General features: G+C 41.3%; 2 protein-coding genes and 1 long non-coding RNA gene across 5 annotated transcripts; 1 reads left to right on the top strand and 2 right to left on the bottom strand.

Moving 5' to 3' along the window:
- Window positions 1-267: 267 nt before the first annotated feature.
- On the bottom strand, window positions 268-4,588 carry LOC127611178 (uncharacterized). Its single transcript, XR_007965257.1, has 2 exons — window positions 4,254-4,588; window positions 268-3,929 (listed from the first exon to the last, which is right to left on the bottom strand). It is a non-coding gene; the product is annotated as an uncharacterized LOC127611178 (long non-coding RNA).
- On the top strand, window positions 2,945-14,328 carry LOC127611114 (collagen alpha-2(VI) chain-like). 3 transcript variants are annotated; one of them, XM_052081444.1, is made up of 28 exons: window positions 2,945-3,691; window positions 5,356-5,516; window positions 5,617-6,227; window positions 6,308-6,328; window positions 6,462-6,527; window positions 7,004-7,057; window positions 7,147-7,191; window positions 7,283-7,309; window positions 7,393-7,419; window positions 7,504-7,548; window positions 7,620-7,673; window positions 7,762-7,824; window positions 8,308-8,370; window positions 8,446-8,499; window positions 8,571-8,606; window positions 8,686-8,748; window positions 9,198-9,260; window positions 10,059-10,121; window positions 10,198-10,260; window positions 10,409-10,459; window positions 11,075-11,173; window positions 12,028-12,090; window positions 12,165-12,200; window positions 12,270-12,315; window positions 12,413-12,565; window positions 12,728-13,183; window positions 13,266-13,304; window positions 13,558-14,328. In XM_052081444.1, the coding sequence occupies exons 2-28, from the start codon at window positions 5,381-5,383 to the stop codon at window positions 14,154-14,156; spliced, it is 3,096 nt and encodes a 1,031-aa protein (XP_051937404.1). In that variant the 5' UTR covers window positions 2,945-3,691; window positions 5,356-5,380; the 3' UTR covers window positions 14,157-14,328. The 3 variants fall into 3 exon arrangements, with proteins under 3 accessions (XP_051937404.1, XP_051937403.1, XP_051937402.1); XM_052081443.1 differs by having other exon boundaries at window positions 2,947-3,691; window positions 5,330-5,525; XM_052081442.1 differs by having other exon boundaries at window positions 2,955-3,691; window positions 5,356-5,525.
- On the bottom strand, window positions 14,184-24,537 carry xrcc5 (X-ray repair complementing defective repair in Chinese hamster cells 5). Its single transcript, XM_052081464.1, has 21 exons — window positions 24,370-24,537; window positions 23,994-24,107; window positions 22,822-23,005; window positions 22,691-22,739; window positions 22,463-22,585; window positions 21,783-21,965; window positions 21,124-21,238; window positions 20,659-20,797; window positions 19,817-19,929; window positions 19,659-19,721; window positions 19,446-19,583; window positions 18,998-19,085; window positions 18,683-18,813; window positions 17,952-18,148; window positions 17,244-17,346; window positions 17,088-17,157; window positions 15,345-15,454; window positions 15,107-15,203; window positions 14,890-14,957; window positions 14,743-14,817; window positions 14,184-14,553 (listed from the first exon to the last, which is right to left on the bottom strand). Exons 1-21 carry the CDS (start codon window positions 24,382-24,384, stop codon window positions 14,539-14,541), a joined length of 2,190 nt encoding a protein of 729 aa, XP_051937424.1. The 5' UTR covers window positions 24,385-24,537; the 3' UTR covers window positions 14,184-14,538.
- Window positions 24,538-24,846: the final 309 nt, after the last annotated feature.

Genomic DNA, 24,846 nt, shown 5'->3' with positions numbered 1-24,846 from the left:
GCAAAAAAAAAAAAAAAGCACAGGAAAAACGTGTTTAATTGTTTGGTGGAAGACTACTTCCTGCTTTGTAGAGAATAACAAACGCACATGAGGTGCCATCATCATTCTAGGGAGTGGACTCTTAAACAGTGAAAATAAAGTAGAAAGTGGATTTAAAAAGTCTACACACACCTGTTCAAATGTCAGGTTTTTGGCAGTAGGAATTTCAACAGGGGTTGGTCAGAATTAATATTCTTGGTATTGCTGTACCGGCTTCTTTTTTTTAAAAATCCAGATCCTCACCAAAACTAAATCGAGATTTTTATGACAATCGGTTATGTATTTTTTTTGCGTTGCGTTTTTTTTTGGGTGAAAAAATCTATCCTGAGAGGTTAGCAGCTACGATCTGAGATATTACTAATCATATCAAGGTCATTTTCTGTTCAAATTTCGATAATCAAACCACACCAGACATGTAAGCGTAGAAGTATTTGAAAATGTTCACTGGTATTTTACACATTCCATAGTTACTGGCGAGAATAAAGATCAGATCCAGATTAAAATTGATTTGTGACTGCAAACTCTGAGCCGAAAACAGATCACTGTGTAAATATTTTAAATAAACTCCATGATATAAAATCAATGACATTATTTCCCCCTCAGATTGCAGCGCTTTCCCATGGATGCCTTTTTTCATCACGACTATCTTGACAAGTTGCCAGTCCACTATGTAGATAGAATCTGGTCGCGTAGCACGATTTGACTGCTGAATTATTGAAGCGCCAACCAGCGAGCCCCGTGGAGGTTGTCAAGAGTTCATTGCCAATCTGTTCGCCTCGCTTCCCGTCATACATTCTAAACGAACGCTCAACGACGCCGACAGCAAGAAAATAACTGGCATGGGAAAAAATGCACTCCTCGTTCACTTTTAGCATTAATGTTCCGATAGCAACATCTTGTTTCTGCTTCAAAATGTACTTTGTATTTAAAGATTCAAGTGTTTTTTTCCATAGAAAACAAAAGGAATTATAATAAATACACTCCAGTCATGACAAAAAAAAATCTTTAACTACAATGTTTTAAGTAACCTTTCGACATTATTAACTGCCATACAAGTGTAATAAGAAGGGCAATGCTCCATCATAAAACAATGCTGAAGTGCAATGAAGCAAAACTACCCGTACTCACTTTTCTTGTCTAGCCCAGTCCATACTCAAACTGTTGCCACCATAAGCTCAACATAGTGAGCTTTTTTTATTTACATATTTATCACTCGCCAAATACAGTACTCCATTAAAAAAAAAACTTAAAGCTAATTCTAAATCTAATAAAAATGCCTGCAATAAGCATTGAGAAAAAAATACATGAATTAAAAACTAACAAACCTCATTCTAAAAACAAATTAAAATTAACCGAATTAAAAAAACAAACGACAAAACGAAATAAAAACTAACTGCAATGAAAACCCCCAAACTATTCGCAAATGACACTGGATGGCACCCGACTGAACTTTTGTGATACACGCACGCCCACACGCAAAGTGGGCAGCAATTTCACAAGTTGCTCTTCTAATCCATGCACAGTGTCATTCAAAACTATGTGCTTTAAGGCACAGGAAATGGTCCAAAATGAGCCTAGAGAACTGCTGAAAGTGGATCAACTGCTTTTAGTCGGTGTCATTTGAATTCTAAAACATACCCTGGGATAAAAGCGACACATTAACATAACTATCATAACTCCACGTGGCTCTTCTCTTGCTTCTACAAAGGAACGTTATCATTTAGACAAGATGAGCATGTCGCTGTTGAGAAAAACAATTGGTACATTATGTCCAAAACAATCATAAACTGTGAGGCAATGGAGAAAAGAGCAGAGCTAGAAAGCCGGACAACACTACAAATTCTCTGGACCTCGGCCAGGGCACTGCCAAGTTTTGTAGAAGCAACACATTGATCAGTGAAAGAAGTACTGGCAACTGAAAAAAAGATTGCATTGTAATGCTCGCATTGAGGGGTGGCTGACTGCTCGCATGTTGACATTGCTGTTGATGAAAGATGAAATGCAAGGGAGATTTAAAGGTGTGCGAGCAGGCAAGTCTGTGACAGCACTTTAAATCATTGTTTGCGCTCTTTTTTTTCTTTTTCTTTTTTTTTTACGCCGCTGCTGCTGAAATTCCTGACCACAGAACATTTATTGTGTGCCTCAAGGGCATTTCCATGTGATACACAACAGGTGAAAACTAGCAAGAGTCTCTAAATTGAACGAGACTCGGGCCATGGCGGAGGTTATTGTAGATTGTGTGCCTGTCTGTGTGAAATTGCAATGAATGACGTTAATGCACTGCTGGCGAGATGAGATGAGAATGAGATGGCCGCATTCCTGGGGTAGCTATAAAACCATTACGTGTATGATCAATTGTTTTGATTGGCAGAAGAACCCATTTTGCACCAGAAGAGAGTAGATTCGGACATTTTGGTCTATTTAAGCTTGCGCTGTCAGAGGTCGAGTCCATTTAAAGTTTGGCTTTAAATTGGAAAAGTATTTCCAAAAACACTTTGAATGAAATGTTATCTTTCATTTTTGTTTTCAGTAATTTAATATACAGATCCTCGTAATGAATCTAATTCGGGTCTCATGATGAAAGGAGTCTCCAGAAGTCAAGCCTTCACTACCTTATGGGGAAAACTGTCTTATGGAGACGCGTTCAATGTGCACGCACGCACACACACACACACACACACACACACACACACACACACACACACTCACACGCACACACGGTCCCTCCCTCATCAAGGCCGAGCAGAGGATGTACTTTCTTAGCAACAGCAGGAATTTTAAAAAATAAAACTGTTCATCCAATGAGAAACAGAACCTTATACTGTATTTTGAATGTTAAGATGAGGAAAAAAAAAGTCAACATTTTGGGCGGGAAAATATGCCACAAAATTTGGACAAAAACTTGATGCGGGATATTTGCCAGTGGCGCTTCAGTTTAGCATGCATCTACTGTAACTAACTAGCTTTGCGCCGTTTTGCATCATCAATTCTAAGATGTGCTTGGTCATTTTAAAAAATATATCATTAAGTGGTTAACTTCCTTTGCACTTGCTTAACCGTTGAGAATGTACAGTAACTCAAAATCCATTATTTCTCAATGGAATGATCACCCCCCCCCCCACCACTCCATCTTTAATTCAAACTATTTTGAGTTCAACCAACAGCCACTGTAGTATTCTTTTAGCATGTAGGTGATGAAATGCAGTACTTGGACGGAATACATGTCCTCAGCCCGGAGTAATGCGTTGTGTCTCAGCCTCATGTCGGTGCCGTATAAACACACAGATTGTCTCCATGTAAGGAGAAGAAAGAGCGCAGCTGCTGTGTTTGTCTCTGAAACACTTCTGTCCACACAGCAACATAAATACACCATTTCAGACGGACTATTTACTTTGTAGACGCCTATTACATGTTTTTTTGGGTGGTTGAGGCTGAGCCATCTCGCCCCGTCTCCATTTGTCAGCCGTGTGCACGCAAGCAGCCGTAGTGGGGGCGCACTCTCCGATATGATAAATTGGCCAGCTCCTGTGGACCGACAAGCATCTCCCAGACAGAGACCACTGAATAAGATGCCTGCCTTTATACTTTGAGGAAGTGGTGAGATTTTCTGGAACTGAGTGGATTGAGTGGAGGAGAGACTTTGCAATTTGGGGTGAGTAACTATTTTTAATATTCCATGCATCTATTTTGATCTCCTTAAATATGCGCAATTATTATCTCGTGAATAGTTTGCTCCTGACTTTAGAGCGGTTGGTTGCGGGAAGAGATACTGATCTATGTTTATAGTTGAATACAATAAAAAATTGATTGTAACAAATAAAATGTCTTGAAACAATGTGTTATGAAATAAAAAAATAAAATGAAAAAGAAGAACACTGTATGTACACTTCCTGGGTACAAATTGACACAAGAGTGCCAGGGTGTGGATGTATATAATCCCGATACAAACCAAAAGTTGTAAAAATATCACGGTTAAGGGTAAAGTATGAGCCTTAATGGAGACTTCTTCTTACTTTTTTCTTTTCTGATTGATATAAAAATGATTTAGTAGATATAAACACATAACGGGGTAGGACTAGATAAGTTTTTTACTTCATCCTACTCCCTTGATCATAATAACCGTGTTGAATGAAGACTGATTTCTTTCTTTTTACTTTTTTATCTACCTTATTTTCTGTCAAACTATTACTGTATATGTTTTATGTTCAATAAACAAACAAACATTAGCACAACTTCAAATCTGGTCAAAAAGCTGTATAAAACATTCCGCCTTTCCATATACATTCGTCTATTGACTACGCCAAACACATTGAGCAACGTTTATCTTTGTATGAATTGGAATAACCGTTGTGTTGGGTGTTTGATATTTGAAATCTTTGTGACTAAATAAGGTAACCAAAGTATAAGAAACAGTTCATGTTGCACTGCAGCAAACTACGACCACAACAAAAAAAAATAATAAATGTAAATCAATAATTCTCTAACGGAGTTAATTCAAGCCGATAATCATTACCTGAAGATTATTTCATAACACTCTTGAATTGTACGAATGAGGGGTAGTCGGTTTAAAAAAAAAAAAAAGCAACATGAAAGCAAAAGCAGTCGACAGTTACAGTGATACAAACCGAATGCAGAGTATTTTGATGTCGCAACTGTTTGTCGATCAATATATTAGGAAGGCAGAGTCTGGAAAAGAAAACTTGCTTGCCGACGATACAGTTACAAAGCCATGTTGCAAAATAAAGGTTGTTTTTCCAATGAAATATATGACCAAGTGTGCAGATTACAGCTGACTTGGCTCTCAAGTTAATGTTTAAAGATTCCAGCTTCCAGCAAACATCGCTCTTGTCTCGTCTAAGCATAACATTTTAAGCATTGCGAGTCACATATTCATCTTTTATGTTTTCATTATTAACTTGTTTGTTTCTCTAAACTGCATTACACAACTGGGAGTTGGAAGTAGGGCAAAGATCCAGTATCTTTTTTTTTTTGCCTCCCCTCGCAATTAAAAATGATCTTGGAGGATACTAGTGATAAAATCCACTCAGGACGTTGCGCAAATTCTACACTTTGAAGAACACTTTGTTGTTTACTCTGAAACTTTCCCACAACGATGATTCAGAGCTGTGATAAGCTCCACTTTGGTCGTATTTCTTCAATTCTGCTCTTTTTGTTCACAGACACAGTTTAAAAACAACAATCAACATTCTTGGTTGCTACGGTGGTGTCTTTTGTAAGGCCCCACTTGTTTGACATCTGGTTCCTGTACTTCAAGTCAAGCCCTGCACAGCTTCTTCTCTGTCTTACCTATCACAGGGGACGGAGGTGAGGGTCCAAGAAAATGGCCAGAATTCATCTCTCAGGGTTCATCTTCTTGTGTATGGTCCATGTCGCCATCCTTCAACTGACCCCTCATGGTCCGAGGCCGGTACCCATGCCCGGAGACCGTACAGATGAGAATCTGCCAATACTAGAAGGTTGTGAGAGTGAGTTAGCATCATATTAAAACTTTGGAGGAGTGCTTGTGCATTATAACTGCTGTGAAGCGGTCAATGACCTTATATTCGCTCCTTCCAGCCAGGACAGTAAACTGTCCAATCAAGTTGTTCTTCACCATCGACACCTCTGAGACAATTGCCCTACAGGAGTCCCCGCCCGGAGTACTGGTGGATAAAATCAAGGAGTTCACACGGGTTTTTGCCCAAAAGCTGGTGGATGAGGAGTACCGAGGTCTGGTCCACATCACCTGGTCCATCGGAGGTCTACACTTCTCACAGAAGCAGGTGGTCTTCAGCCAGTTTGCAACCAGGGAGAACTTCATCAGGAGCCTGGGTGGAATTCGATACCTGGGCAAAGGCACCTACATCGACTGCGCTCTCAAAAACATGACGCACCAAATGACTCAACACGACTCGGGAACGAAGGCGGTCTTCTTCTCTGTGTTTATCACCGACGGCCATGTGACAGGAAACCCCTGCGGCGGGATAAAGGTGACAGCGGAGAGGGCCCGTGAGCAGGGGATTCGCATTTTCTCAGTGGCGGCATCGAGGTCCCTCGATGAAACAGGAATGCGGGAGATTGCCAGTTCGCCTGCTGAAGTTTACCGCGACGACTATTTGGCTGTGGATGTCGTCGATGGCAGACCGAAAATAAATAGAGACTCCATTGATCGGATCATACAGGCCATGGTGATTTCCTCGCTCTGTTCTCACGGTACAACCATCTCACTAGCAGGTACCCTTTTCTCAATTTAGTCTTTTGCTTACAGAAATATCAAGCCTATTTAGAGGTAAGCGCGATGGCAATCTGGCCAGTTTTCAACCCGAATGTGTCTGTGCATGCGTAACATATTTTCATTTTTTGGGGGGGGGGATTGGACTTAACTTGACTTGCAAGCGCATATTTCTGATTTGCGATTATAGTGCTACCAACAGCAATGCTTGGAGACCCCAGGGAATCCTGGACCAAAAGGACCTCAAGGGCCAAAAGTAAGTTTTGGATGATGAATTTCAATGAGCTTGAATGGAATGGCTGGGCTTGGAATGGTGGAGTTGTCATCGATGGGACATCTTCAGTTGTGATAGATGCAAGAGGTGGTGATGGGAATTTGTGGATGGATGGATTAGAATGGATGGGATTGCTGGAGTTTGGTTTGGGCTTGATGGGGGGCTTGGGGTGAGATTCTTGGGATTGCTATGGTTGTAATGGGATGAATGGGAGTGGTTTTAGTTTGCATAGGTGGAATGATGATTGGGATACATCGACTGTAAGCCTCGGGATCTTTTGGATCGTTTGGGCTTCATGCAATGGCTTGGGGTTGGATGGAGGGATGGACAGATGGAACAATATTACAGTGACAATATGCATATTCTAGATATTTAACCACATTTTGTGACACAAAAAGCAACTAATGTGGGTTTCAGTTTGGTCACCAAACATTGATTACAATTTTGATGTATTACAGGGTACAAAAGGAGATAGCGGTTATCGCGGACCAAAAGGTGAAAAGGGAGGACAGGTAGGAAGGATATACAGTACTAACATTTAATCTTCCCTTATATGATGCTTCATGAAAAAAATCCTGACTTTTTTTTCTGACTATGACAGGGTGATCCTGGCATTGAGGGTCCAATTGGACGGCCCGGACCAAAGGTTTTTCTGAGGGGTTACTGATCAACAAATCATGTATTCACATTGTTTTGATTTCAGCAATTCACAAGTCCTGCTTTGTCCTTTGACGTAGGGAGAAGTCGGGTTGAAGGGCGAGAAGGTGAAACAGATGTTAATTAGCCGTCGTCCGATGATCTGTCGGAGCGAATGGTTAGGACTGACAACTTTCTTCATATCCAACAGGGTGAAGTAGGAGCAAGTGGAGCAAAGGTATTTTTTTTCTTGTGTCGGAATCATAAGATGAATTAGAACAAACACATCATCTTCTTTCTTTACTGAACTTCAAATGTTCAGGGTTTGAGTGGGGTACCTGGCCAGAATGGAACCGATGGACAGAAGGTGACGTTTCCACAAATTGTTCAGGTCTATCTAATCTTGAGATCAGTTCGTGACGTATGATGTATCTTCAGGGTAAGGTTGGCCATATTGGGGCTCCTGGCTGCAAGGGGGAACCAGGCGACAAAGTGAGTTAATAATTTTTTTTCCATGCTGAATCTTGATGAACTTCACTTGTGAGCAATCTCTTTCATTTTTATTTTTTGTTTCGACAAGGGACAAGACGGCTATCCAGGAGACGTTGGGGATGTTGGCCTTCTGGGCAAAAAGGGGGAAAAGGTATTTTATTTTGATCATGAGGAAGAGTATGATAAGCATTTATTTAAATAGTTAAAGATGGATGGCGGAAATCCTCACATCTCTCAGCTGGATTGAGAGTCAGAATGTTTTTGTTTCTTCACATGGCTGCTCGCGAGCGTAATGTTATGAGACGACAGCCCAAAGTGAGACAGACACATTCACAAGCTGAGTGTGGCGCCACTAAAATTGAACAACTCTCGTGTATTTTTTAAACCCTCTTAAGAGTTTATTTCCTAAGCATGATGCCATGCTCATAAAACACGTTTTATAGAAAAAGCCTGAAGTTTATTAAAAGCTGTTTTTAGGCTACTCATATGAGATTTTTCTACTTAGCAAGCTAGCTTTTAGTATCTTACATCTTCTCAGCACTATTAGTGACTGAGAACTTTTTTTTGTAAGGGGGGGAAAGCTTGAGGTCATGTCCTCACTGGTGTTTTTTTTTTTTTTTTTTGTGTTGTTCAGGGAGACCTTGGCCTCCCCGGCAAGTCAGGTGCTGTTGGCCCTGAGGGTGAAGGAGGACCAAAGGTGGAAATCTAATTACAACTCCGCACAGCATGATCACATTTACACAGTCATAACACCTGGACTGAATGCCTGCAGGGTGAAAAAGGAAATCCAGGAAATCCAGGACCCCCGGGAGAAAAGGGACCAGCGGTAATCAAATATATTTTCATGTGATTATATTCAGTTAATGAGAGTCGATTAATAAAATAAAACCCGTGCAGGGAACGCCTGGCTTACCTGGACCAAAAGGCGTATTGGTATGTTTCCTTTAATTGACATCCATTAATTTTCTTCGGGTGACTTTGCTGCAGTTTGTTCACAAATACATGTCCACAGGGAAGAAGAGGACACGGAGGACCAAAGGGAGCTCAGGGATCTGTTGGGAAAAAGGGAGAAAAGGTAAAAACATTTCTTCATCACATTAAAATGTATCCACCATATGGCGGGCGGATGGTTCCTTCCTTTTGTGGAGTCTGCATGTTGTTCTCCTTGCGCTTGCGTAGGTTTTCTCTAGGTACTCCCGCTTCCTTCCACCGCCTCTGGACCAAAGTCAGCTGGGATACATTCCAGCTCACCCACCACTGTAATGAGGAAATAAAGTTACAGAAAACTGATTATTTTTATGGGTCGTGTGGCCTTTGGAGCAAGTTTGTTACCAAATTATAGACTACTGCATTTGGCTGTAAAATGGAATTTCTATTCAGTTTGTGTCCTCCTAGGATTGGTTCAGTGTTGCTTTTTCTTTTACCGCAATGTTTTAAATCACATTTTTGTATCCCATCATCTCACGGGTGTAAAGAAGAGAAATCGACCTCTGTAATGTGTGGATGGATCTCTGTCATTTGAAGGGAGAACGAGGGCCACAGGGAAGCAGGGGGCAACCAGGGAATGATGGACTTAAGGGTGCAAAGGTGAGGCTTGGGTTTTTGCACCAATGCACAGATGTTAACTTAACCCTTGGGTCTTTCAAATAAAAAAAACCCTAAGTTACGCATTTTACAATTTTTGTAATGATGTATTTTGTGTTATACAAACATTCTTTTTTTTTTTTTCAAACACTCAAAATGTTCAGAGGCATCTGTGCTATCCATACATATATAGTTTTTATTAGTTCTTTGGGATTTTTTATTCTTTATTTTTTGCAAAAGGAAAAAAACAATTGTGTCTGGAGGTCCCAACCAAGCCCTACTAACAATCCCGACCGGACGTGTTCATGTTCAAAATGCATTGGTTTGAAGCCTCCCGCAAAAAGGCAAACTCATTTGCGATCCTCTGGCGCCACCTAAAAGTTGCACAATTGGAATGACCTCAACCCAACAATGTGGCATGCATACGTCTGTCCAAGCGAAAACAAAGCGATTGACGTAAAAATCGCGTGAAATGCATGTTTACACATTAGGTTTACGATGCATTGAAAAATATGAATTATAATGGGTCTCTATGGTGCAAAATATGTAAACTGTGAAGATTACGGAATCAAAACCTTTTTTTATTATTGCTGCAATGCCTGAGAATTATCAGCCGGTGACGTCATGAAATTTAGGCCATTTTAGAACCCCCCCCGTACGTTTCAGCTCTCTCGTGTTTTTCCGAATGCCTTTGCCTTTGATTCAAAGACATAATTTTACATTTATCGCAAGCGGTGGACTACGAGGGTTAATTATGATGTCTCTCAAAAGGAAATTGAGAAAATATCTTTCCCATTCTAGGGTGATTCTGGACTCCCAGGTCCGAGGGGCCAGGCAGGAGAACCTGGAGGTCGTGGAGCAAATGTAGGGTGTTGAAAACCTCAAACTAGACTAGATAAAAAGATAACTGTGGATATCAACATCTCTGGATGCTTTGCAGGGCATCTTAGGAAATCCAGGAGATTCTGGACCGAGAGGAGACTCGGGCCCCCAAGGACCAAAGGTGGGTGAAGCAAAAAAATAAATGATGGAATCAAATGCATTTGCTCTCGTGAATCAATTAATTTAATTGACTATTCTCTCAGAGATGTGTGATATCAAACCATAAAGCATACGGCTGTTCCAACAGCAATTTTTTTTTTCCATTTTAGGGTGATCAAGGAAGACAAGGATTCAGCTACCCTGGACCAAGAGGACCTACTGTAATTTTTTCTCTCTCGAGATAAAGCAGTTCCTTTTCACCACTGTGAAATGAAAAGCTGGTGTCTGTATAAATCTCTTATTGGGGGAAGGCAAGAAAAAAATGTAGATGCAAGCTCTTTGTCAGGGCAGCAATGGTGGATTGGAATCAGGGTTTGAATCTGACCATGCTTGCGTGAGGTTTCTCCCGGTACATTCCAAACTCATGCATGTTAGGTTCATTGAAGATTTAAATTGTTAATAATCTCAGCATGAATGGTTTTTTGGGGGTCTATGTATGCCTGGGGAATGGTTGACAACCATTCCAGGGCGTGCCATGCCCCTCACCCTTAGTCAGGCACGGATGGAATGGATGAAATCATCTTTTTCCAGTACAATTCGTTAAATATTGCACAGCAATAACCATGAAAAACAGATATTGATTCCTTTTAGCAGCAATGCAAGTTAGCAGTATTCTCAATGTATTTTAATGTATGGTGGCCACGGGTCCTACTGACCGGAAAAGCTTCTGTTGAGTTTTTTTTTCTTCTTCTCAGCAGTATAATTTAAAAATCGTTGTGCTTTTTGTGCAGTGGTGTATGCACTTTAGAAGTATGCCAATTAAATGTGTTTCTCAGGGCGACCGGGGCGATCCAGGGAGAAAAGGACCAAGGGGTGGTCGAGGTGAATGCGGAGCCAAGGGAGAGCCAGGAGACAAAGGTCCACGTGGCGAGTCTGTAAGATTCATTGATTTGTGATTTGATTTGCACACACCGACTCGACACTTTTGGAATCACGTTTGATTCCACATTCACAATGACCTTTCGAAATCACACCAAAGGTTGCCAAGTAAAAATATGAATGAATCTGCAACCCGGCCAGCAGGGGTTTTTTGAGGCATCATGACAAAATCCGTAATTTCAAAACAATCTTTGCATGGTATATATTTGTTTGTGGTGGATAGAGACCACTTATTTTGGTGACCCTCAGGAGGAGGATTACGTTGACACTTAACAACTGAATCAGCGGCCACACTAGTTTGTTCAAAGTAGCCATGGTAAGTGTGAACACAAATTAATTGTGTTGGTTTAAGGTGATTTCATACCTACAGTTTGCTTCTTCTGGAACGAATCAGTCAATAGGTTGTTCATCAATTTGGTGCTCACGGTTTGGTTCTTTTTTTTCACACAAAGCAATACAAACGACATCTTCTCGATGGTCTCAGAACGCTCTGCACAAGTTTGGTTTCACACCTGTCGAGTTGGATTAAGGTGGAATAAAGGCTGCAAGTGGCTTTTCACTCAGCGTGACTCAGGCGTAAACTTAGTTTTACTGTTTTTGTACTTTATAATGCCTCCGTTATTAATTTATTGTTGTATATATATTTGCTCCATGTACAGCGCTTAGTATACAGCGGTAGTTGTTTAAAGTGCTCTATAAAATACAGTTGAGTTGAGAAGTGTGAAAGCAACCTAGAAGTTCATTACGTGTAGTATTAGATCACTCGGTGTTAGGGGTACTTTAACAATTGAAGCCGAATACGGAGAGACGCATTTCTAGATGATTACTTGAGCTTATTTGATCTGTTTAGGGGGAGCCAGGTCACGCAGGAGAACCGGGAGCCAGGGGAATAAGAGGGGACCCTGGGCCTGATGTGAGAAACAGCACACAATTTAATAACTGGAATATTCAAGTACATTGCTAAGTGCTTGTACTGCTTGTGTGCAGGGTTACCCTGGACCAATGGGCGATCCGGCACTGACTGTGAGTGCGTTCTAGACGCGGGGGCTTTTGTCAAGACTATCACTTCATATTGTTGCATTCTCATTCCAGGATTGTGACGTCATGACTTATATAAGGGAGACTTGTGGTTGTTGTGGTGAGAAATCTATACATTTATACTGTAGTACAAATAAGCAGTTCGGTATTATTCCATATTTCAAACATACTAAAGCAATTCTTACCTTTTGCCATAGACTGTGAAAAGATCTGCGGTGCTCTGGACATCGTATTTGTCATAGACAGCTCGGAGAGTGTCGGTCTGACTAACTTCACCTTGGAAAAGAACTTTGTCATCAACACCATTAATCGTTTGGGATCTATGGCCAGCAACCCCGCATCTCCGACCGGTAAAGTCTGACACCATTGCCTTGCAAATGATAAAGTAAAATGCTTCAAGTCCGAATAAGAGTTTGCCATAAAAGAGAGTGAATCGGTTTACTTTGTTTGTAATGAATATCCTGCAGCTCTTTCAAATTAATTAGTTGAATAATTCTTACCACCTCTTTCAGGAACAAGAGTTGGAGTTGTTCAGTACAGCCACAACGGGACTTTTGAAGCCATCCGTCTCGACGACCCCGACATTAACTCCATGTCTACTTTTAAAACGGCGGTGAAGAACCTTCAGTGGATCGCTGGGGGCACCTTCACCCCCTCGGCTCTTAAGTTTGCCTATGACCACCTCATCAGGGACAGCAAGAGAGCCCGCGCCAAAGTGTCCGTGGTGGTTATCACCGATGGACGCTTTGACCCGCGCGATGACGATGATCTTCTCACGTATCTCTGCCATGATAGCAGCGTAGTGGTAAACGCCATAGGGGTTGGAGACATGTTTAGAAAAGCACAGGACGACGAGATCCTGGGTTCCATAGCTTGTGACAAAAAGGATCGGGTCACTGGAATGAAGAACTTTGTTGACTTGGTCGCAGAGGACTTCATCGACAAAATGGAGACTGTGCTCTGTCCCGGTAAGTTCAGTGGGACAATGTTCAATGTTCTCAAATGAGTACTTTTATTTTTTTCACCAAGTCCATTTGTTTTCCCTTCAAGATCCGGTTGTTGTGTGCCCCAATCTCCCCTGCAAGAGTGGTAGGTCTTCTTGAATTTACCAGGATTTTGTGCACATGGTTGTCTGTTTACAACAAGACTTGAGTTTTCAATACAAGCATGAATTGCAAGTGAGAAATCATTAGGGTTCAGTATTAGGGCTTTTGAGTTGGGGAAGAGGGCTAGGAGTGAGGGTGGATGATCTGTAAACTCCAATTTTACTTTGATCCACTAGCTGAAGAAAAGTACTAGTTGTGGTTGTAATGCTATTCAGCAATTTTTTGGCTTTCCATAGAGCCTGATGTGGCCCCATGTGCCCAGCGACCAGTGGATGTGGTATTCCTGCTCGACGGCTCAGAGCGCCTCGGTGCGGACAACTTCCGCCACGTTCGTGAATTTTTACAAACGCTGGCAGATAGACTGGTACTGGCCCGGAGTAGGACAGATCGCCTGCGAGCTCGCTTGGCTCTTCTGCAATACGGCAAGGATGGGGAGAACTATCTGGCTTTCCCTCTCACACACGATCGTGTCCTTGTTTCTGACGGCGTGGCTCGTCTGCGCTATCTGGACTCTTCGTCGAGCGTGGGGCCAGCCATCACCCACGCTATTAACAGAGTGCTTGGCAAGGGAACAGCTCGCCAGACGAGACGCGTCGCTGAGATTGCGTTCGTTTTCATCACAGACGGCGTCACAGACAGGAAAAACCTTGACCAGGCGGTACGCGCCATGCGTAGGGAACAGGTCGTTCCCACAGTGATCGCTGTAGGAAGCGATGTGGATCAAGAAGTCTTAACGAAGTTGGCCATGGGAGACGAGAACGCCATATTCAAGGCCAAACACTGGTCCCAGTGGCAGTCGGGCTTGCTTGACCATTTCGTCCGGTGGATATGTTAAAGACAAACCACACTGGAGTCATTAACCTAGTTTTGGTGCTACTACTGTTAATTTGTCTGGCATACAAACATACCACATTTCCCGATGCCGCTGTACAGTCAATATCTGTAGCAACCCTAAGTGCTATACACACACACACAGACACACAATAAATCACATTTAAGATAATAAACATTCTGAATCCTGTCATTTGTCAAGTCCCAGCTGTCTTTTGTAAGACCCCCAACAAAAGATTACAAGTCAAGTTACGGTCATGTTCATTCTGTGCAGTATTCCTCCCAAGTACCCATCGGTCTCAATGTGGGAGGCGCAACAATGGAGAGATGGACCCAAGGATGAATACTTTGCATTTTTCCTGCAGTCGCTCCCATTGCATTCTTCCTTACATGTTGTCCAGCTGCACAGGAAGAGGGAGGGGGGAAAGAAAGTGTGATTGGAGAGTTTATATTGGAGATTGCAATAGGTCAGGACCATCAGGGACACTTGATGCAAAATACGCAGGAAATCGTTTTTAAATGAGATTGACTCACAGCAGTGACCTCATGCTTCCTTGCAATAAGTGGGAAAAAATATATACAGTATTTACCAAGTCGTCAACATCGTCAGCATCATCTGCCATTGTCGCAACCGGCTCTTCGTTTTTCTCATCAGCCAGCAGAAACTGACAATAGTACACGGTTCTCAGAAATGAGGACAATATCAGGGTCACTGTGAAATTGTTCGCTTAAGTCACCTGAGCGGCTTCATTTTTGGACACAGAGCTTCCTTCCACCTCGTCCTGGCCAATAAGCGATATGGAACCTGTAATAGCAACAAAAAGACACCGAAATGATGAACGAGGGAGGGACTCTACCGTTGCAAATGATGAGCAGTGTATCTCATGTCTTAAAACACACTGTGGAAATTTTGTGACATCACCGAGAAGGAATGAATGGGTAGGCTTTGCGTACCTTGAACAAGCAGGTCCCAAAAGACTTCCAGCCCCCTGTTTGTAATGCTTCCTTTCAGCAACTGGAGGTAGCTATTGTACAGATCGGCCTTTCCGAGCTGCGTATTCAAAGACATGAAAGATTCTAAAATCCTTCAAACACTTGCCAAGAATGCATGTTAACTCGCAAACGCATATTTTTGCAAGGACTGGCAGTGATTCAAATTGTGAGGAATGGGAAATCGTCATTGTTTATTTACCTTGACAGAGAGTTCTCTGAAGGCCTGGATACAGGTGATGCTTTTCATGTAGTACTGTGTGTTCTTGTTGCCGAGCAACTGCTCTATCCTGTGAGTCAGCTGCTCGCAGGCTGGGTGGGTGAGTGGTAGTGGTGGTGGTGGGGGGTATTTGGTCAACACACCCAAACAAAGAAACAGAATTTACAACAGATATCCACTTGTACACTCGTGGCCAGTGTTCTTTTCTACCTGAACAAGTACAATGAATGAAAGTTCATTTTTGTTCAAGAGTCCCAGGTTTCGTTTGACTTCCAGGCCAAAGCTCGGCTCAACACAGTAAACTAGCCATCACGTGATAAAATATAAAGCATGATGGCTAGCGATGCACCATATGAGAAATGTCAACCGATACAGGTAACTGACATATGCAGTACTGTATATAATTTTTGTATACTGCAAATATGTTATTGCAACTTGGCTGCGTTTTATTACCCGCACTAGTGTTTTTTTATATATGTCTAAAAACAAAAGCAGTGCGCATGCAGTGGTGACTGGTGAGCTTGTCTGCCTCACAGTACAGCGGTCCAGGGTTTGATTCCAGGCTCCGCCTTCCTGTGTGGAATTTGCATGTTCTCCCAGTGCCTGCATTGATTTTCTTCGGGGATGTCCGTTTCCACATTTCAAAAACGTGCACAGTAGGATAATGGAACAAACACTCTAAATCAGGGGTCCCCAAACTTTTTCCTGTGAGGCCCACATAACTTTTCCCTTCTCTGATGGGGGGCCGGTGTCAGTTTGTAACATCAACGATCGTAGGGGAGTTTAAAAAAAATTATTGTTTCCCAGAAAGCCACACATAAACATATAACCCTTTCCAGGTTTTTTACAGAAAAAAAGTCAGGAAACAAATAATAACACCATTAATTTTGTCTTGTCTTGTTTATGTCTGCTACCGTCTTGTTCACGTGTTCTACTAATTGATCTGAGACACAACTAAAACACCGAAACATTCTATGGTGTGCAAATAACTTTGAGACCAGGATTTCAACCCTATTTGCGTCATGGATCATTTTGCCCCGAAGACCACCTTTGTACAGCTTCCATGGAAATGTGAATAAAAACAACATTTAAAATGTTCTGCAGTTGGGGACAATCTAGGAAAAGTCATAAAATTTCAAGTTTAAAAAAAATCATATAGGGGGTTTTTGGGGCGTTTTTAACATAGTGACGGGTCATTTTGACCCAAGGACAACAGGAGGGTTAGAGGGCCGGGTCAAATGTGCCCGCGGGCCGTAGTTTGGGGACCCCTGCTATAATTGTCCCTAGGTGTGAATGGTTGTTTGTCTATATGTATTTGGTTGACGGTTAATTTCCGACCTCAGCCTGGTTCCTACCTTAGATTGTATTTTTGATTGCACCATTAAACTACACTGCTATTTTTTGTTTAAATCCCCCATTTAAAAAAAAAAAAAAAAAACAGCATTCATGCAATAAGTTTTTTCCTTATGTGATTGTAGGGCGAAAGTTGCAGCCATATACTAGTGTGGACTGAATGGGTAGCAACTATTTTGGAAATGGCAGTGGCTGTGTGTAATGACCTGAAACGACGTATCGTTGAAAATAAATAAAATTAAAGCTATGACCTTGTTCAAAATACTGAATTGAAAAATTTGTAAACCTAACTTTGAACTAGAAAATGAACTTTCCCAAACACTGATGATGGCCTTTTTTGCACAATGAAAAATGGAATAAATTGGACCTCACCCCCTTGAAATGGAAGCGTTTTTTGCTTGATCAGGATGCGGAAGTCACGGGCGGGATTTACGCTCCCGACCTAGATGAAAGGAGGAATGACGTTGAAGATGGTGAGCCGCAGAGCATTCCCTCCTCCCCTCTTGTCTCTTCCACCCAGTTTCTTACCGAAGTAACAGAACCTTCAGAAATGTCAGCCAGATTATACTCCTCCCCCTCATCCTCCTCTGCCGAATCTCCCTTTGCCTTCTTAGCATGTGGCTGCTCAGAGCTGACAGTAGAAGGGGTCACGTAGAAGACAGTAAAAAGTACATTGAAGAACCTTGGCCACACATGCATTTTCAACACAGTGACACATAATGTTGATACTATAGTGTGAAAATGGAACAAAATCCCCAAAATCAAAGAATGTTTTCATCTAAAATGATGAATGTAAATTAGAAATAAGCAGTTGCTTAAGTGTCACCATCAACCCATTATGAATTGCATGAGGCAGCATTTTATGGACCATTTTAACATTCATAACAGTAATGCAAGTAGAAAGACAAGGTAACCAGGTCAGTCAAACTAAAATCAAACTATTGATCTTTCAACGACTGCTGACAAGTATGTTGTGAGAGAGGGAGGCTTGCAGATTCCAAGCCAGCATGCTTTTAAATGTTTAAGTGTCCTGTTCAAATACAACAAACTATTCTAACAAACAAAAAATAACAAAATATTCTGCAACAGTGAAATTCATGGTACATGCATGTCACTCTGGTTTGACCAACAACAAGTGCGTCTTGTGACTTTTGATATCAAGTTTGGTGGACAGAGAGATGTTCAATTTTGGAGGTTCCACTGTAGTTTTTGACCTTGCAAAAACACCAGACTTACTCTTTTCCAAAGATCTCAGCACTAGTTTTCAGCGGCTTCTTCTTTTCCATCACTTTGAGAGGAAACACCTTCTTCACCGCATCTAGTGGCACTCCACAACGCTCCTTGATGACATCCGGGCGGTCCAGTAGAGCCACCAGCCAAGGCTCCATTGGGGGAAGGGCTGTGCCGGGGTTGACGGCTCGATGATGCAGGCACTGACAGATATTGGAAGACACATTTATAACGGATTACAGGAAATAATTGTGTCTGAATGAGACTTTTAAATATTGTACAAGTAAACACCTTAGAACGAATACCTTAATACAAATATCTGGCTGGCAGTTACCATACTTTGAGACACAGCCTTCTGTTGGTACTATTTCTCGTGGTGGGAAGTAGTAAAGTACAAATACGTTGTTAACGTACTTGTATGAGTATACATTTTTCTGATATTTTCTTTTTAATTCTTGCTTTTGAAAAGATACATGTGCTTTCTACATCTTACTTTGTTAAAACACAAAAACAAACACATTCAAAAGTCAAAATTGTAATAAGTAGAAAGCAAGTCTGTCTTCTGACCAAGATTATGTATTTGTACTCTAACAGGCCAATAAAAGTGCCCGGAATCCCGACGAACGCAAGGCCACCAAGACAACAGATTCTATGCCTTGTGATTCGTGGTAGCTGTACAAATGACTCTCATGGTAAAAACTGAGAAGGCAAGAAATCATACTTTCTACACTGATTACCTGGAAAAGCCTCTGGAACGCAGGGTTGGGAATGTGGTGGACTTTGAACAAGTCTTTTAGGTTTCCGTCTTCATCTTTGTCCACCAACATCATGGAGTCGATGAGAGAGTCGACAGCTTGCAACTGTGTGTCTGTGTATACACGGTAATCTCACATTTGATTGGCAAGGCCTGTGATGTTTGCACTTTGAATTGTCACTGTCATAGATTGTGTAATATCAAATCATTAGGAATATTGGTAAAAAATATTCCAATACGGGACGCGCTATCATTAAATGATAATATTTAAAAAAATAAAAAAAAACAAGAAGAATACCTGAGGGGCTGAATTTCTTGCAGTTCAGGGAAGCATATGTGAAGTGCCGGAGGTCTTCCATAAAGGGCAGCTGGACATATATGAGACACTGCGGAGAGAAACACACGTTCGTTTACCTGTATGGCAATAAATGGCAAGAAAGTATTAAAGACATGCTAAAATAAAATTTAAAAAATTGTTTGAATACTTTTTTCTTCCCTCACTGTAGGATAATGTATCATTATTTATTTTGCATTAGTAAACATAGGTTTACAGTGATCGGTTTAATAGAGGTTGAATGTACATCTTGGTTTTATTTGTACAGACACGTTAAAGACTTCACGCTGTAAACCACTAATGGTAATAAAAGACCGGCTGCTTGCTGATAATATGCTGCAATTCAGACAAACGCACTTGAAAATTAACACATGGATAATAAGCTACAATGAGAAGGATGTTGTGACATCACCTCGTAGTTCAGCTTGATACAAGGGAAAGCTGCTCCTATTTGAGGGTTGCACCGCCGGTCGTAGGCGTACCGAACGATGGCCACCATTTTGAGCTCGTCCAGCGCCCGGATGAGAGCGGACAGCGCCACCCCAGCATGCTGAGCCCAGGAAAAAGTCATCAATATTGACTTAGAGCAAGCACTCGTTTTACAAAATCTGCTCCTGGATTTTACCTGATCGTCGCCTGGAGCAAAGATCTTGATGGTCTGCATTCCCATGAAGGAGTGACGAGGAACCTGCACAGAGGCCAGACACAAAATAAACAATGGACATGTAGGGAAATCACAACTAATTTAAAAAAATCAATCAATCAAATCAAATGGCATAGTACCAGGTTTTGGTTGGTAAATCCTAAAACAGCAAAGCACTTCCCATCATGTTTGTATTTCATCTGCTCTTGATCCACTTTCGAGAAGGGAACAATATCGCTTCCATAGCAAAAACCTGGTAACACAAGACAAGCACACCATCTATTTAGAGAAGGTTGGTTACAGAGATACCATACTAGAATACCAATGTGTGACTACCGGTATTTGTAACCAAACCTGAATTAATAGCGACAGAAATAATTCACAACATGTTTTGTCTTAAGTACCCCTGAACCCTTTTCTCATACCATGCGCTCCCCTTCCTTGTACGGGTTGATGATTCTCCAACAGTGGAATGTAACACAACTGATTATGACCTAGAAATTTAAATTTCCAAAAGACTCCTTCATTTTATTTGCAGGCATTAACTATTTAGCTTGAATTTGACATAAAAATAAATGTTGCTTCGGGGGAACCCCCGCCCAATCTAAACATGCCTTTATTAACATTTAACACAAAAAATTGGACCTTACTTGAATACACCAATTTTAAGCAGGCGTTTAAAGTAGGGAAACAAGGTATAGTGTGCAGATACAATTTATTGACAAGCTTGAAATGACCAAGAATATTTACTTATGGAAATAAAATATTAAATGTTTCCATGCAGCCCATGTAATGTACCCCTGGTTGCGAAACATTGAGCTACAGGATTTGAAGTTTAAGTTCAACTGGGTGAATTTGAACTTTAAACATATGTTGAGTAGTGGTAGCCATATATGGCCATAATTCTAGAAGCATCATGGATAACATGATGCCGTTACATTCTCTGAAAAGAAGTATCGCAACCACAATGGAAAAGATTTACCTTGGATTAGGTCGTCCTTCTGCACCTCCGTCTCGTTGTCATCATCCAGACAGTAGACCGTTTCTTTCTTGATGTGGTCTCTCTTGTGGCTCAGTGCGTCCACTGTGAGCCACGTTTTCTTCAGCTTCTCCTCAGTCACCTGGTGGACACAAGCGGGACTCATAAATGGGGTTGGGATTTCCTTTTTTAAAGGTCAGAATGCCAGACGATCACAGCTGTAGAGCACCTACAACAGTGGTCCTAATTGTGTGGAACAAGTTGTTGATTAACAAAACAAAAGTAGCAACGAACTACAACATCGTGCTGGAAACCGCGAGAAGTGCATGATTCAGCCTCAACGCACTGGAGTGCCATTCTGTTGTCCATACATAGACACACTTTTTGTTCAACTGTAGTGCAGCAGGTTATGCGGCTGCCCCTATGTGTTGGTTGGTGAGTGTGTGAAGTGCTTGCCACATCACATACAGCTTTGTAGCCAACGATGCGAATGGAGAGAGCACTGCCAATGGTCAGTTGACAGGGCCACGCCATGGGTCTTCTCTCAGTGCTCTTGAACATACACAGCCCCTCAATAGCATTCCTGTGAATGCACAAGGGAAGAAACCATTTCAGACCAAGACCAAACCAATGAGAGTCTTCACATGAAAAGTTCACTTTTTTTTAATGACTGGAAGCAAGTCAAGTCAACAGTATTTATAGAGCACTTTCAAACAGCCATCGCTGCAATTATTGGGGTCTCTGAAGTCTCATTCAGGGTGAAATTTAACAAAGTAAGTCTTTTGTGAGCTGCCTATTGAGTATGTGTCTATATGCGTCTGTGAGCTCCCAGCACTGCACTTGCACCCTACTCATACATCACTATGGGGCTAATTTATGTAATGACAACCCCTACACAAGGTTTCTCCAGATCTCAGAATAAACTAGGCGAGGTGAAGATCCAGAGACACTTTTGAGTGGTCGGTCACACAACGTTGTTTGAAACAGGAGTGCAAAAGAGCCACATCGTCTAAAGGTGTGAAACATCTGCTATCGCATCAAAGCCAAAAGGTAAGCAGAGCTGCCATGAGTTTTGTTCGACGCCCATTTGCTACGTCTTTTTTAGAGAGATCATAAGGCCCTTTCACCTGAATGTGTAAATCTGATCAAGACCATCCTGCTCATCCAGGCTGAGCATAATGTGTTTGACCATTTCCAGTCCAATCTTCTGTTCCCTGGACAAGCCTTTGCCCGAGCCTCTTGCACCGGGACCTCCTCTTCCCGCATCGCCTGCTTCATCCACTGATTCCTCTTCAGCAGAGAAGGGTAAACTACGGAATACAAAGAATGGTAACATTTCTTTAAAATACAGCTCAAAGATTAGGATCAAGCAATTTAAGAGATAAAGTGTGCGATACTGATCTTTTCAAACATATTTATCAATTCAAAAATACATTCTAATAAAAAAATATATCTTGCATTATGGCCCTCTGTGACTCATTGAAGCATCGAATTATTTTGTCATTTCAGTGGTAAAAGGTTTTGCAGGTTTTGCTCTGCCACTTTAGCTTTAAAACTCCACCATCAACTTTATAGATCCCACATCTGCTCTGGTATGGGTTGTGATAATAACGTTTTCTGTAACACACGGCCATGACAGCCATCATAAAGGTTACTACAGCTCCAGCAGGATAGTGGAACCACCTGTTTTTTTTTTCCCCTGAGGAGAAAAAGGGTGCCGTATATTTGAGGCGAGGTGTTAAATTATTCAAGTGACATCTGTTGGAGCGGATGCCCCTAACTGGGAAAATACAATGTTGGAACTTACAAGAACTGCAGCGTTATGTCAACTTGTTTCAGGTTTTCAACAATGACGTCCAGCTCTTCTGAGTTTGCTTCAACACCGAGGTCACTCAGGAAGTAAATGTTGAGTTGATCATAACGTTTCCCCCTAAAAAAATATATCTATCGTGATATTGATGTAGCACAAAATGACAAAACCGAGTTTCATATATCTTTATTGCACAAGTTAGCAGATATTAAAAAAAAATCTTACTTTATTCCAGTTTGAAGAAGATCCATGCAGACCACGAGAGCGTCTAACCCTTTTTACAACGATTAAAGGAGACATGTCTCTTTTAATGCCATTTTTTTTCCTCACAAGTGTCAAGTGCTTGGAAAGGATACAGTCCGCCTGTTGATTTTCCGGATGGACCTGATTCTCAATCTCCTCCAAGAGCTCAAAGTCAGGTACCATCAGGTTGCGGTGAACAGTGATGTTCTGGTATCGGCCATCTTGAGCCAGCGGGTTGTTGGTCGAGTCTGTGCCGAACAGAACCAAAGCCAATTCATCCTTGACCTCAGCAAACACCTGTGAAAACAAATAACAATCACATATACCACATTACTAATTCATTATTACTTGATATGACCAGTCTGAAAAGGCAATTACATGATAAGATTTAATTCTAAATTTCACAATAACAAAGCTGTTTATAGTCAACAAAAAATAAATAAATATTAAATCAAAATTGTATATTTTCAAAAAGTGTATATTTTAAAATATGCAATGCTAGAAAAAGGGTCATATAGTTTAGAGAAAGGAAGCTGAATACTTCCAATATTAGTGATAATATGACATGATTTATATTATATATTTGGGTATTCAAGTTGCAACACTGTACTGTGAAAATGAAGTTGCACTACTGTATTTTGGCGGCCCGGTAGTTCAGTGGTTAGCACGTCGGCTTCACAGTGCAGAGGTACCGGGTTCGATTCCAGCTCCGGCCTCCCTGTGTGGAGTTTGCATGTTCTCCCCGGGCCTGCCTGGGTTTTCTCCGGGTGCTCCGGTTTCCTCCCACATTCCAAAAATATGCATGGCAGGCTGATTGAACACTCTAAATTGTCCCTAGGTGTGAGTGTGAGTGCGAATGGTTGTTCGTTTCTTTGTGCCCTGCGATTGGCTGGCAACCGATTCAGGGTGTCTGCCCGAAGACAGCTGGGATAGGCTCCAGCACCCCCGCGACCCTAGTGAGGATCAAGCGGCTCGGAAGATGAATGAATGAATACTGTATTTTTTAAAATTGACATGCTTTTAAAACGAGGTTACTATTACAAAATAGTATTTTTTTCGAAGAGTTAAATTGTTGCACATTCAAGATTAAAATCACTATATTATGACAATGAAGTCCTCTACCGATTTCTAAAAACATGGCTTTTCCTCCCTAGTTTTTTTTCCCAAAATAAGATTACGATTTTGATCTTGTAATGTGATTTTTCCTTTCCTTTTCAGCGTGGCCTTAATTCTTCTTTATACTGAATAAATAAATCATTTTGTAGTTCAATGTTTCCTATCGTACCTGACGTTGGACAAACTTCTGAATGACTTGTTTGGAGAGTTCAAATGGAGAGTCTTCACCCGGTGCCGAGTTGGACATGGAAAGCCCAACATCCATGCACAACACATGAAACGACTGCAGAACACCAAGGAATAAAATAAAATGAAATGCAAATATTTATGTAGGGCCATTTTATAAGACATTGCATTACAAAGCCTTGTTGCTAGCGTTCCTCCACAGACATGTCCCAACATGCCCTGCCATTTCTCAACGCCACAGTGTATTTATTACAAATGCAAACATATCAAAATAATAAAATATACTACTATTTAAAAATAATGGCTGGCTGACACATGTTTGAAAGTTACAAGGAACCATTCAATATAAATGTACTTACTTTCGATCTGGACATTTTTGGATTTTTGTTTCCCTCCTTTCGAAGCTGTGTCACATGATAAAAGGTCCGAGTGAAAATGGCGTTCACTCCCGATTACAAAGAGCGGGTTACATTTCGCGTTACCGCGGTTTTGAAGGCAGTTCGGTTAGTTATTTCCCCAACTGAATACAATAAAACATTGCATTTGTATTAATATGTTTTATTGAATACATTTAACTATTTTACGTAATTGGTATTCTGTTTCAGTTCATCACGATTTATCTGACAAGCGATGTTCAAAGCATCCATAAAACGGTTTTTACGGCTCCGTTACAATTCTGAGGTCAGGTATCAGCTCGAATCCCAGCCTCCAAATACATACATTCATGTATGTTAGGTTTATGGACCCTAAAGACTCTAAATTGCAAGCGAGTGAGAATATGAATTTGATTATTAATTTATCTATGTATCGGTGTCCTGCAATTGGCTGGCAACCAG

This window comes from Hippocampus zosterae, chromosome 12 (assembly GCF_025434085.1).
Source record: "Hippocampus zosterae strain Florida chromosome 12, ASM2543408v3, whole genome shotgun sequence".
Classification (NCBI taxonomy): domain Eukaryota; kingdom Metazoa; phylum Chordata; class Actinopteri; order Syngnathiformes; family Syngnathidae; genus Hippocampus; species Hippocampus zosterae.
This window is presented reverse-complemented; position numbering and strand designations above follow the sequence as displayed.

Excerpts from the sequence above, each read along its gene's own strand:
- LOC127611114 (XM_052081443.1), top strand. The coding sequence starts at position 5,381 with ATGGCCAGAATTCATCTCTCAGGGTTCATCTTCTTGTGTATGGTCCAT. Across the intron at positions 8,500-8,570 it reads CGGGAGAAAAGGGACCAGCG|GGAACGCCTGGCTTACCTGG; the intron begins GTAATCAAATAT and ends AAACCCGTGCAG. Across the intron at positions 12,091-12,164 it reads GAGGGGACCCTGGGCCTGAT|GGTTACCCTGGACCAATGGG; the intron begins GTGAGAAACAGC and ends GCTTGTGTGCAG.
- xrcc5 (XM_052081464.1), bottom strand. Across the intron at positions 18,814-18,997 it reads CAAGAAATTCAGCCCCTCAG|ACACACAGTTGCAAGCTGTC; the intron begins GTATTCTTCTTG and ends GTGTATACACAG. Across the intron at positions 15,204-15,344 it reads TCAGAGAACTCTCTGTCAAG|CTCGGAAAGGCCGATCTGTA; the intron begins GTAAATAAACAA and ends TTGAATACGCAG.